A 13,042-nucleotide genomic window follows, 5' to 3' on the forward strand; every position below is an offset into this window, starting at 1 on the left:
ATCATCCCTCATCCTAACCCCAGCAACAGCCTAGCTGGCTCTCCATTGCCCCCTGCTGTATATTCCCCTCCACACCCAGAGTAACCTGCTCAGGGACAAACCCGTGTTCCCTTCACAGCCCTCCAGCAGCTTCTATGCCACTCTGAATAAATCCACGGAAAGTCCTGTGTGCCAGGCCTCTCTGACTTCTCTGACACACCTTCTGTTTCTCTCTGTCCTCCACTTCAATGGTCTCCTTCTACCCTTCAACCTTTCAAATTGATTCCTTCCAGACTGTTCCTCTCTCTACTTGGCACACTCTCACCACCCCAGTCTTTGTTGTCCTTCAGGCCTCAACCCACATGCTGCTGCAAGGGGCCTCCCTGACTGCCCGGTCTAAACCAGCAAGGGCCATCACTCTCTTTGCATAATAGCACCCATCATTGTCTAAACGCTCTGTGTTCACTTACTCCCTATATAGTCTGTCATCTCCACTGGATGGACCCAAAGTTCCCTAAGGACAGGGATGTTGCCTTCCCAGCATCTAGAACACTGCCTAGTTCCAAGGAACATCCAAGTAAGTATTTACTGAAAGAAATAAAAAGTGTGGGGAGTAGAGGAGCCAAGATTTGAACTGATGTTGTTTGGGAGCCTGGGGCTCCAGTGCACTATATTACATTGCCTTCTCAAGCGGCCAGGGAAGAGCTCCCATGGCCTTGGAAGAATACAGCCCCAGCTGCAACCGTGCTTCCCCTGAGGAATAATGCGTGGAGGGAAACAGGGAGGGAACTTTTTTTAAAACAATATGTATTTCTATATTTATCTGAATTGTTGTCAGGTACTTGTATTAATTTTAATTTACAAAATAATGCATGCAGGCCAGGTGCGGTGGCTCACGCCTATAATCCCAGCACTTTGGGAGGCCAAGGCAGGTGGATCACCTGAGGTCAGGAGTTCAAGACCAACCTGACCAATATGGTGAAACCCGTCTCTACTAAATACAAAAAATTAGGCCAGGCGCGGTGGCTCACGCCTGTAATCCCAGTACTTTGGGAGGCCAAGGCGGGCGGATCACGAGGTCAGGAGATCGAGGCCATCCTGGCTAACATGGTGAAACCCCGTCTCTACTAAAAATACAAAAAATTAGCCAGGCATGGTGGGGGGCACCTGTAGTCCCAGCTACTTGGGAGGCTGAGGCAGAAGAATGGCGTGAACCTGGGAGGCGGAGCTTGCAGTGAGCCGAGATTGCGCCACTGCACTCCAGCCTGGGGGACCGAGCGAGACTCCGTCTCAAAACAAACAAACAAACAAAAAATTAGCCAGATGTGGTGGCATGCACCTGTAATCCCAGCTACTGGGGAGGCTCAGGCAGGAGAATTGCTTGAATCCGGAAGGCAGAGGTTGCAGTGAGCCGAGATGGTGCCACTACACTCCAGCCTGGGCAACAAGAGCAAAACTCTGTCTCTAATAATAATAATAATACATGCAAAATTATGTGATTCTACCCCTTCCAGGTCAACTATGTGATTCTGCCCCTTCTAGTTTAACACGCAGATGCATTACCTACACATACCTTCCTCAGCTCCTAGATTTCTCCCTTCTGCTCATGATAGAGAACATTATCACAGCCTCAAGCCATCTGCTATTACATAGAACCAAGCTAAGAGAAGGATTATTTGAAAAACATCCAGGGACAGGCACGGTGGCTCACGCTTGTAATACCAGCACTCTGGGAGGCCAAGGCAGGCGGATCACCTGAGGTCAAGAGTTTGAGACCAGCTTAGCTAACACGGTGAAACCCCGTTTCTACTAAAAATACAAAACAAAAAACAAAAAAATATAGCTGTGCGTGGTGGCGTGCGCCTGTAATCCCAGCTACTTGGGAGGCTGAGGCAGGAGAATCACTTGAACCCGGGAGTTGGAGGTTGCAGTGAGCCGAGATCGTGCCATTGCACTCCAGCTTGGGCAACAAGAGAGAAACTCCATCTCAAAAAAAAAAGGAAAGAAAAGCATCCTTTGAAGCAGTGCTTCTCCACCCAGTGAGACATCAAAATCACCTGGGAGCTTTCCAGAAATGCCGACCCCTGGTCCCCATCCCCAGGATCCTGTTGGACTCGGTCCTGCATGGAAAATTCTGCAGGGCAATCCATGGCTATTGGTTGAAGTGACACCCCTTCAGCGATCTCTGCCTCTATTCTTGGACCAGTTTAGGCTTGGACAGCCATGCCATCCACACAATCACTACCCCTGGGCTGGTCTATTGCATGCAACTCTCAACTTTAGTCCGGAGTGGCTACAAAAAATGCCCTTTTGCACTGTTTGGGATTTAACCACCACAACTTAGGGCCCTCTGCCTCAGCCTTACCCACTGGAGCCCCTGAAAATCAGAGAGAGAAAGGAATAGTACCCCAGCAGGTGCCCCCCAAGGTTCATCTGTGCCACAGCTGAGGCCTTCCTGCTGAGAGCTTACCAAACACATGAAGAAGGCAGAAGGCTGAGAGTCACCATTCTACATAGCAGGATCTGAGAAGCTTCAGTTAGGACTTAGGGCCAGGAAAATATGACTCCCTAAAAGAACTAAAATTCTTTCTCCCTTATAATAAAGAACTAGGTAATTGATCATTTCCTTTTTTGCCATGGCTGTCAGGAAGCTCAGAGATCACATTTACCCTCATGGCTCGTATACATTTCTCCAGTTTTCATCTTTGGCATTTAGATTCTTATTTTCCTACCCTCATTATTTAAAAAGCTGCCTCAGATTTTTCCCATAGAGATAAGGCATAAAGGCCGGGCGCGGTGACTCATGCCTGTACTCTTAACACTGTGGGAGGCTGAGCCGGGTGGATCACCTGAGGTCAGGAGTTTGAGACCAGCCTGGCCAACATGGCAAAACCCCGTCTCCACTAAAAATATAAATACAAAAATTAGCCAGGCGTGGTGGCAGGCGCCTGTAATCCCAGCGACTCGAGAAGCTGAGGCAGGAGAACCGCTTGAACCCAGGGGGCGGAGGTTGCAGTGAACCAAGATCGCACGATGGCACTCCAGCCTGGGCGACAGAGTAAGACTCTGTCTCAAAAAAAAAAAAAAAAAACATTTCCAGAGACTAGCTCTGTCCACAACTCCATGAACATGAATGAATGAAGTTTCCTCTCTATTTTCCTTTAGGGACTGTTACGCTACTCAACAGGGCTGAGACAGCCCAGCGGGGATCAGAGCTGGACTAAGTTTGCAGGGCCCCAGACAAGTTCCAGCCTCCCGTCTCCCTCCACACCCAGGTCCCAAATAACCAGGCCACACACCGAGTTTCAAGTATCTGTCTCTTCCTTTCACTCTCTCAAAAGAAAAAATAAATAAATTGCAGAAGGCGGCAGCATTTCCAGTCTTCCCTGGCTCCCGGACACCCGACCCCCGACCCCTGCCCCCCACCCTCCCTCCCGCATTTCCCACTCCCTAGACCCATCCCTCCCTTTTCCCCAAAAAAAATTCCCAGGAAAAAAAAAAAAAAAAAAAGCCACATTTAGACCTTCCACTCATGCAAACCGGCAAAGAAAAAAGGTGGGGGCATGTGGAAGGCAGGGGCCCACGGTGGAGTCCCCTGCTTCTCCCCCCAAAAAACCACCTTTGAGAAGAAAAAAAGTGGAAAAAATAAATGAGAAATCAAGGGACATGGGGAATTGCGATGAGGGCAGGGGTGACCCCAGACCCTGCCTCAGGAGAGAGCGGAGGCCTGTGGCCCTGCATCCCTGCAGCGGGTGCTCCTCGAGGGGGCCCTGACTTCTGGAATGTGTGTGGGAGAAGATGGGGGAGGGCAGGTGGCCCCCGTGGGTCTGTGTGTGCATTGGGGGCGGGCGGGGGCGGGGATCCTAAGGAGCAAGGGCTCGGAACCAGGAGCCCAGCTCCCCACCCAGACCCCAGGTTCCTGGCATTCAGGAGCCCAGTTCTGGGGTACGGGGATACATGCAGAGGAGTGTCCCCCCTCCAATAGGCTGGATCCAGTTAGAAAGGAAATAAATAAGAAGGGATGGGAGGGAGGCCGGGGGGAGCCAAGGGCTTGGGCAATTCAGTCCAGACCAAGGGCCCAGGTGATGGAGGCAGGGCGAGTCCAGGCCAAGCCAGGGCAGGAATCAGAGTCTCTCTCGGGCTGGAACCCAGATGTAGGGGCCTGAGAGGTCCTCGATGACACGCTTCACCTTGTGGTAGATCTCCTCAAAGCTGTCACCCTCCACGATGGCTGGGAGTGGGGTGGAGCAGGTAGTAAGGCCAAGGAAGGGCCAGAGGACACCTGGCCAAGGGAGTGGCACCAGCCCAGAGGAAGGGGCACCTCTTTCTAATTCTCCAAGCCATGAGCCATGAGGCTGTACCCGCCCAAAGGGGCACCTCTTTTTTTTTTTTTTTTTTTTTTTTTTGAGACTGAGTTTCACTCTTAGTGCCTAGGCCGGAGTGCAGTGGTGCGATCTCGGTTCACTGCAACCTCTGCCTCCAGGTTCAAGCAATTCTCCTGCCTCAGCCTCCTGAGTAGCTTGGATTACAGGTGCCCGAAACCACGCCCTGCTAACTTTAGTATTCTTACTAGAGACAGGGTTTCATCATGTTGGCCAGGTTGGTCTTGAACTCCTGACCTCAGGTGATCCACCTGCCTTGGCCTCCCAAAGTGCTGGGATTACAGGCGTAAGCCCCCATGCCATGCCCACAGGGGCACCTCTTTCTAAACCATCCACTGGGAGTGGCGGGGGAGCTCTTTCTAATCCGAGCAAAGGCACCCTACGTGCTGGCGACAGCCTTGCTGTGGCCTCACCTGAGAAGCACTCTGTGAACTCCTGCTCCAGCTTGGTGGCTCTGTCGAAGGCTTTGCGGGCTTGCTCCTCTGTGATCCGCTTGTTAATCTCTCTGTGAAGAGGGAGGGAGAGCAGGCCTGAGACTGGGCCCACCTGACCCTACCTTTTACCTCCTCTATCTAGGAATGTTAAGTTACAACTAGTATTCTTCTATTTGGAGCACATAGCAAAAAAAAAAAAAAAAATACAATTCCCAGTATCCTCTGGGGCCACAGATGAGACCCCCACCCGCAACCGCCCCAGCCAGGTGTGGCTACTCCAGGGACATTTCCAGAGCTTCATCCTTCCAGCCTTCAGCCCCAGAGATGGGATTCGGACTCCAACTCCCAACAGCCCCGGAGGCCCTGACTCGTCCCAGCTGGTATACCCCAGGGGCTGCTGGGAGATGTAGTCCCGTCTAGCCCAAGGCAGGAGAGGAGGGGAAAGGCCCGATTCCCCGCATCCTCTGGGTTCCAGGTCTCCTGGATTCCAGGTTCTGCTGGGTTTCAGGAATCCCCCTCTGGGGTTGCTGAAACCGCTGTCCAGCGTTCTGAAGGGAGAGTTGACTGCAGAGGCCTAGTGAGGCCCAGGGCCACATGTGTTGGGGGAGCAGAGGGGAGGCCCCCAGGACTATACTCACAGCACATTCTCCAGGGAGCGGGGGCGAATGAAGATGGCGATGGGGTGCAGGTGGGCCGCCTGCAGCCGCCGCACGGCATTGGCCGAGACATCGAGGATGCAGTGCTTCCCCTGGGGGCAGGCAGGGTGGGCGGAGGGGGCCAGCAGGTGGCGGGAAAGGACAGACAGCAGTGCCGGAGGGACATGGGACGGGGAGAGGTGGGGAATGGGAGGTTGGCCGAAGGGGAGTGACGTGGATGTCAAGAAACACGGGGGCAGAGAGTCAGGCAGGAAGAGGGCAGGGACAGAGTAAAAGACAGAGAAAGGAAAGGGAGGATGGAGAGCACGGGGAGAGGGCAGGGACAGGACAGAATGGAGGAAGGGAGGAGCACCAGGCAGACAGGGACCCAAGAGATGGTGGCAGAGCCGGGGCAGCAGCGAGTGGGGCGGGGTGTGTAAGGCAGAGGTGACACAGGCCGGAAGGAAAGCCAAGAAAAAGGAGAAAGGAAGTAGGATAGAGGGAGGAGGGAGGGGAGGACGGACAGAGGACAGACAGATGGAAGGAACAAGGAGACAGATGGGAGGGAGGGAGGCAGATGGAGAAAGGAACCGTGGAGGGAGGGAGGGCAGGGTGGGGAGCAGTGGGGAAAGGAAAGGAGTTAGCAGAGGAGTGGGAGAAGGGAGCGGGGCCCCAGGAAAGGGTGAGGCAGGGGAGAGGACCAGAGGGGAGTCAGGAAAACGGGAGGGACCCAGTGGGGAAGGCCAAGCCACCAAAGACAAGGCCATGGGAAGAGAGGAGAAATGGGGCAAGGAGGAGGGAGTGGGGAGAGAAAGAGGCCAGATGGTGATGGGAAATTTGGGGTCAGGAAGCGAGGGAGGCGGGAGAGAGAGCAGGGGCAGAGAGCAGGCGGTCAGAGTTGCCCAAGAGGAGAAGGAGGTGGAGGAGCGGAGTCGAGACCCAGCAGGGAAAGAGACAGAGAGAGAGAGAGTTAGAGAGAGCTGGAGGGAGGCAATGGGGTGGGGAGAGGGGAGAAGGAAGAGGACCAGGTGCCCGCCAGGTCCTACCTGCTCTGCCACCTCTCGCACGGACTGAACGCTGGTCCCATAGAGGTGGCTGTTGTACTGGCCGGCCTCAATGAACTTGTGCGCCTGAATGTCCTTCTCCATTTTCTCCCGAGACGACACAAAGTGGTAATCCCGGCCATCTATCTCATACTCCCGCTTGGGCCGTGTCGTATCTGCCAGGAAGTCACCCCACCCCCCAAAGATCTAACCACCATCCCTCTAGCTTAAATCCTGCCTACTTCAATCAAATCCCCACAGTGCCCAGCTGGTCCTTTGGTGAAAGGGAGCTTCCAGGGAGACCAAGACTGCGGAGGGCCAGAACCGCTTCCCCTAGCACCCTCCAGGGCCTCCAAGTTTCTGGCCTGGGCATGGGTACTGTGAAATGAGAGTGTGGTTGAGAAGCACCCCTTCTTGCAGACACCCTGTATCCCCCTACACACCAATCCCCCAAAGGCTCTACCTATGGCCCCAGGGATGGGCCTCCTCCATCCCACCCCCACCTCCACCTTCTCCTCCATCCAATGCCCCAGCACTCACGGGGAACACAGGATCCAAACTTGTCGGGGAACTCGGAGAGAAGATCATCGTTGGCGCGGTCCTTGGTGGGCCCAAGGATGATGATGGGGCGAGCATAGTGCACTGCGGAGAAAGCCTGGCTTAGGCCGAGCACAGGGTTGGGGGAGCAGCAGGCGCTGGGGCCAAGGCAGGGGCCAGGGCTCACCTTCCATCTGCGTCACTGTCTCGTAGCTCAGAACCGAGTCTTCTCGACCTGGTGGGAGGTGGGGCATCTGCAAGGGGCTCTGAAACAGGGGACCTGGAGCCCTGTCTCCCCCTTGAGGATATCAAAAGCAGCTCAGTGCTTCTCTCACCCACATCTTCCCGAACTGACCCTACCTACCCTGTGATCCAGAGCTGGAGCCCCAGTCCTAGGAAGAAAAAGCAGGCCACGGGGTTAGTTACAAGCTCAGCTCCATGAGCCCTCACGCTTCCACCCAGGCTCACGCCCTCCTCCACCTACCTTGGCCTTTAACCTTGACCACTCTCGTCGCTCAACCCTGTGGGATACATGGAGAGATAGGCGGGTAGGGGAATGCCCAGTGAGGAACCCTGCTGCCCCCACGCTCCAGGCCAGCTGACAGCCCTGGGCACTGTGCTCCTCAATGAGGAGCTGTCCTTCCCAAAGGCTCATGGGAGCCAGGGTCCCCAGGAGGGCCCAGCAGACAAACCGCTAGGAGTTCAGAGGGCAAACGCATCCCCTGTTGGCTGCCCACCCTGGGGGACCTTGGAAACTTCAGTGCCTGTGGCAAGAAGGCTATAGAGCCCAGAAGCCTCACCGCCGTTTGCTGGGGATGAACCCAATGTCGTCGGTCTCACTGTCAGAGTGGACCCGCCGTGCCTGCCACCACTCCTCATCACTAGCATCGATGACATGCAGCACGTCCCCAAAGCGGAAGCTCAGGGCCTGGCTCAGGAAGCCGCAGTCCTTGGTCTTGTCGTAATCAAACAGGGCCCTGGAGGGCAAGTGGCTATTGGTCAGAGCCCAGCTGAAGACTCCAAGAAGGATGCCCCAGTCACCCTTCAGTGACAGAGGTCTGCAGATGGCCCTCCCATGAGTGCAATGGATACCAAGGAACCCAAAACCGTGTGGGGACCAAACGCTGACTATCACTCATAATCACCACAACTGTTAGCCATCATTCAGTCCACACTGAGTCCAGTTTCCAGAGGGAGGGCTCGAACTCAATCCTCTCAAGAAAGCAGTTTGCAGTACACATGCACGTCATAAAGTCACAGGGGTACAGCCAGGTGTGGTGGCTCACGCCTGTAATCCCAGCACTTTGGGAGGCCAAGGCGGGTGGATCAAGAGGGCAGGAGATTGAGACCATCCTGGCTAACACGGTGAAACCCCGTCTCTACTAAAAATACACACACACACAAAAATTAGCCAGGCGAGGTGGCAGGCACCTGTAGTCCCAGCTACTCGGGAGGCTGAGGCAGGAGAATGGCGTGAACCCGGAAGGCGGAGCTTGCAGTGAGCGGAGAGCACGCCCACTGCACTCCAGCCTGGGCGACAGAGCGAGACTCGCATCTCAAAAAAAAAAGTCACAGGGTAACCTTCAATCTGCCCAAATTCATAAGAAAAAGAAAGGTCCTGTGTTTCCAACTAATAATTACCCTTACCAGTATCAAATCTCCATCAGTAAGTCACAACCCCTGGGGTCAGAACCAGAGAAGGAATGAAGATGCGCAGGAAAGCAATGGGCCTAGAGAGGAGGGAGGAGACCCTGGGCCCCCTGGGAGTGTGACAACCACATGATGCTCCCCCTGGGAGCCACCACATAACCCCTGTCGTCACTGGGAGTCAGAACAACGTTGGGGACCAACTGGCCCCAAGCAGGGAGGAAGGGCAGAGCAAGGGCTCAGGTGGGAGCCAGCATCCGGGTGGCCGGTGATGCCATTCAGCAAGAGGGAAACTGCTGGCACAGCAGGACAGAACACAGTTCCACAGCAGGATGGTGAGCTCAGTGTGGGACATGTTGAGTGTGGGATGCCTGTGGGACATCCCAGTGGAGATGGCCAGAAAGCAGATGGCCAAAAGTGCAGGTCTTGACCTCCAGAAAGAGGTCAGCCAGGGCCAACAGCTCCGAGAGACATCTGCAGAGCGGAGTGGCAGACGAGGCCATGCAAGCCACAGGGCCAGACGGGGAGAGAAGTAGGGGGTGACCCGTGGGGGCGGGACGGAGATGTGCTTTGGCGGAAACCTAAGCCACAAAAAGAGTCAATGGAGACGAACCCTAAGAGGGGAGAAAATGCCACTGGAGAGACGGGGGCAGGCACCACGGAGCTGCAGCCCACCTCTCCGGAACTGCCCACAGCACCGCTGGAGAGAGGGGGGCAGGCACCACAGAGCTGCAGCCCACCTCTCCGGAACTGCCCACAGGGATGTGAAGGCTAGGGCAACACTCCAAATACCCTAGAGGACCATGCTCCACCAAGCATTAACCTTCGAGAAGCCAAATTGTGCGGTGGCCTGGGAGTCCCGAGGAAGTGCTGGGATGACCAGGGGCTAGAAGGCAACTGGGATACTTGGGGTAGAGGCTATTTTCCCATCGACAGGGAGTATTTCAAACGTTAACCTGTGCAGTGAAGCCCATGAACCCCTGCTGCGCCTCAGGCCTGGGGTGGGGAGTCAGAGCAGGCAGGGTAGAGAGGAGGAGCGGCTGAGGCCTGGGCCAGGCACGGAGTGCCCAGGAACGCAGAGGGGCGGAGGAGCCCAGCCCGGGGAGCCTCTGACCTGATGTAGAAACCCCTTTTGGGGTTGCTCCGCAGGGAGGCAGTCCCTGAGCCCAGGCTGCTGTTCATGAGCTGTTCCCGGAGGTCGTGGATCTTGGCCTCGAATCGGCTGTACTCTGAGGAAGGACAGGGAGGTTCCTGAGCTCTGTCCCCATCCTACTGCCACCCCTGTCCTCCCCTACTGAAGCCATCAGCTGAGGAGGCAGAGTTCTAAGGGCCATTTTAGCTCACAAGACAGGAACTTCTGGCCTGGTACCTTCTGGTTTATACTGAGCGATGATCGTGACCGTCTGACCTGCATTCTTCAGGGCAATGGCGGCCTGCTCGTGGCTGGCATTTCGGAGGTCAACACCGTTGACCTAGAGAGAGGAGGACAGGCTGTGTCACCAGAGACAGAAGCCAGCACTTCTGGGTCCAGGTGGAGCAGGGAGTGGTCCCGCAAGAGGACTCGGCTGCAGCCCACCCAGGCCCCTCCCCAAGAGCTCTGCGCTCTGCCCTGAGGGGAGGGGGTGGTGCAGGTAGGGGCAGGCCTTCCCTCACCGACAGGATCTGGTCCCCCTTCCGCAGCTCCCCACTGAGGTCTGCAGGGCCCCCGGCCAGGATAAAGGAGATGAAGATGCCTTCACCGTCCTCGCCACCCACGATGTTGAAGCCCAGGCCCGTGGAGCCCCGGTGGATCACAATTCGCCTCGGTTCTCGGGGAATGTCTTCCTCCCCGAGCAGGTCCTTGGCCACTGGGGAGTAGCGCCGAGGGGAAGTGGGGGTCATGGCTGTGGGGTAATCGGTGCCCAGGTAGCTGCTGTGACTGATCTCGTTGTCCAGGTGCTGAGAATAAGCTGAGGAAGACACAGGGCAGAGATGAAAGTGCCTGGAGGGAAACAGCATCCGCCACCCAACCTTCTCCCCAGGTGCCAGGAGAGCCAAAGTCAGGTGGAAGGGAAGTTGTTCTCTCAGAGACGCCGGGGTGGGGTGGTAAGGGGATATCGGATCACAGTGACGTCAGGGGTCAGGAATTTAGAGGTGACATCACAGGCTGGTTGTCCTAAGGGATAAAGAATTTAAACATTATATGTCCTCAGTATGCCAGGGATGGGGAAGTCAAAGGGAACATTAATATTACGCTTTGGGAGTTTTCTTTTGGTTCCTGTGTCACTCAAATCTCTTAATCCATAAAATTCTTCTCCCTCTTTTTCCCCCCAACTCTTTGCCATCCATTTGTTAAGAAAAACTAGGTCATTTCTCTAAAAGAATTTCCCACATTCTATGAGGGAAATTCTTTTTTTTTTTTTTTTTTTTTTGAGAAGGAGTCTCAGGCTGGAGTGCAGTGCTGTGATCTCAGCTCACAGAAGCCTCTGCCTCCCAGGTTCGAACGATTCTCCTGCCTCAGCCTCCTGAGTAGCTGGAATTACAGGCACGCACCACCACGCCCAGCTAATTTTTGTATTTTTAGTAGAGATGGTGTTTCACCATGTTGGCCAGGTTGGTCTTGAACTTCTGACATCAAATGATCCACCCGCCTATGCCTCCCAAAGTGCTGGGATTACAGGCGTGAGCCACCTTGACCAGCCTAGGAGGGAAATTCTTTTTTTTTTTTTTTTTTTTTTGAGGCGGAGTCTCGCTCTGTCACCCAGGCTGGAGTGCAGTGGCGCGATCTTGGCTCACTGCAAGCTCCACCTCCTGGGTTCACGCCATTCTCCTGCCTCAGTCTCCAGAGTAGCTGGGACTACAGGCACCCACCACCACTCCCGGTTAATTTTTTTGTATTTTTAGTAGAGACGGGGTTTCACCATGTTAGTCAGGATGGTCTTTATCTCCCGACCTCGTGATCCGCCCGCCTATGCCTCCCAAAGTGCTGGGATTACAGGCGTGAGCCACCGCACCTGGCCCTATGAGGGAAATTCTAACAGGGAAATTACTGCTTACCCTCCTGTGGTTTGTTTAGCCTATGCCTCTGCCCCTGTATCTCCTGTAAACTGGCAGTTCATGCTGGAGGCTTGATCAGTTTCAAGTTCAATTCAGAGGTTTTTTTAGTAAGTCCTGTATACTTCATAGGTAGCGCTATGTTCTTCCTACGGCATCACCACAGGATACAATGTCTGGCTGTCTTTCTGTCAGGTAAGATTAATGGTAGGTTCAGGGTCGTCAGCCCTGTCCATCCATTATATGGCACCCCATCAGCCTTTCAGGTGAGTTTTAGCCACATTGACAATCACCGCCTGGTTCTGATATGTATCAGGGACTGCAAAACGATGATATTCTACTTCTTTCTTTCTTTGGAGTGGGGAACATTTATTAGTGGGAATTCTTCTTTAAAAAAGAAAAATCTTAGCCAGGCACAGTGGCTCACGCCTGTAATCCCAGCACTGTGGAGGCCAAGGCAGGCAGATTACTTGAGGTTAAGAGTAACCTGGCTAACATGGTGAAATCCCGTCTCTACTAAAAATACAAAAATCGGCTGGGCGTGGTGGCTCATGTCTATAATCCCAGGTACTCGGGAGGCCGAGGCAGGAGAATTGCTTGAACTCAGGAGGCGGAGGTTGTAATGAGCCAAGATTGTGCCACTGCACTCCAGCCTGGGTGACAGAACGAGACTCTCTCTCAAAAAAAAAAAAAAAAGCCGGGCGCGGTGGCTCAAGCCTGTAATCCCAGCACTTTGGGAGGCCGAGACGGGCGGATCACGAGGTCAGGAGATCGAGACCATCCTGGCTAACACGGTGAAACCCCGTCTCTACTAAAAAATACAAAAAACTAGCCGGGTATGGTGGCGGGTGCCTGTAGTCCCAGCTACTTGGGAGGCTGAGGCAGGAGAATGGCGTGAACCCGGGAAGCGGAGCTTGCAGTGAGCTGAGATCCGGCCATTGCACTCCAGCCTGGGCGGCAGAGCGAGACTCCGTCTCAAAAAAAAAAAAAAAAAAAAAAAAAATTCCTCCAGCTTGGATAACATGGTGAAACCCTATCTCTACAAAAGACCAAAGTTAAACGTTACCTGAGCATGATGGCACTCGCCTGTAATCCCAGCTACTCGGGAGGCTGAGGTGGGAGGATCGCTTGAGCCCAGGAGGCGGAAGTTGCAGTGAGCCAAGATCATACCACTGCACTCCAGCCTGCTGGGTGACAAAGCAAGACCTGCCTCCAACGACAACAGAAAAAAACCAGCCCTGTGTCAACCTATTGGTTACTCTCTGAGGTAGTCTGCACACTAAAGGGAGGATAAATGCATGCCTCTCTCTGCATGCCTCTCTCCCTTTATTCACCAATTTCAGAATGAATGA

At 54.4% G+C, this 13,042-nt stretch overlaps 1 protein-coding gene across 24 annotated transcripts in view; it reads right to left on the minus strand.

The window, feature by feature from the left end:
• Nucleotides 1-3,282: 3,282 nt before the first annotated feature.
• The window catches only part of DLG4 (discs large MAGUK scaffold protein 4), a 30,073-nt gene continuing 20,313 nt past the window's right edge, over nt 3,283-13,042 (minus strand). For 20 of the 24 annotated variants that reach the window (XM_005582702.5, XM_065532656.2, XM_065532653.2 and 17 more), the window contains 12 exons: nt 10,311-10,606; nt 10,027-10,129; nt 9,772-9,886; nt 7,811-7,987; nt 7,495-7,531; nt 7,375-7,402; nt 7,198-7,245; nt 7,014-7,115; nt 6,477-6,649; nt 5,434-5,543; nt 4,775-4,866; nt 3,283-4,210 (listed from right to left, as the gene is read on the minus strand). In XM_005582702.5, the coding sequence (XP_005582759.1) occupies nt 4,104-4,210; nt 4,775-4,866; nt 5,434-5,543; nt 6,477-6,649; nt 7,014-7,115; nt 7,198-7,245; nt 7,375-7,402; nt 7,495-7,531; nt 7,811-7,987; nt 9,772-9,886; nt 10,027-10,129; nt 10,311-10,606 (1,388 nt within the window). In that variant the 3' untranslated portion in view covers nt 3,283-4,103. The remainder of the gene's footprint in view (nt 4,211-4,774; nt 4,867-5,433; nt 5,544-6,476; nt 6,650-7,013; nt 7,116-7,197; nt 7,246-7,374; nt 7,403-7,494; nt 7,532-7,810; nt 7,988-9,771; nt 9,887-10,026; nt 10,130-10,310; nt 10,607-13,042) is intronic. The other 4 variants (XR_012425198.1, XR_012425197.1, XR_012425196.1 and 1 more) reach the window with 1 other exon arrangement.

The sequence above is a fragment of the Macaca fascicularis genome, chromosome 16 (assembly GCF_037993035.2).
Source record: "Macaca fascicularis isolate 582-1 chromosome 16, T2T-MFA8v1.1".
Classification (NCBI taxonomy): domain Eukaryota; kingdom Metazoa; phylum Chordata; class Mammalia; order Primates; family Cercopithecidae; genus Macaca; species Macaca fascicularis.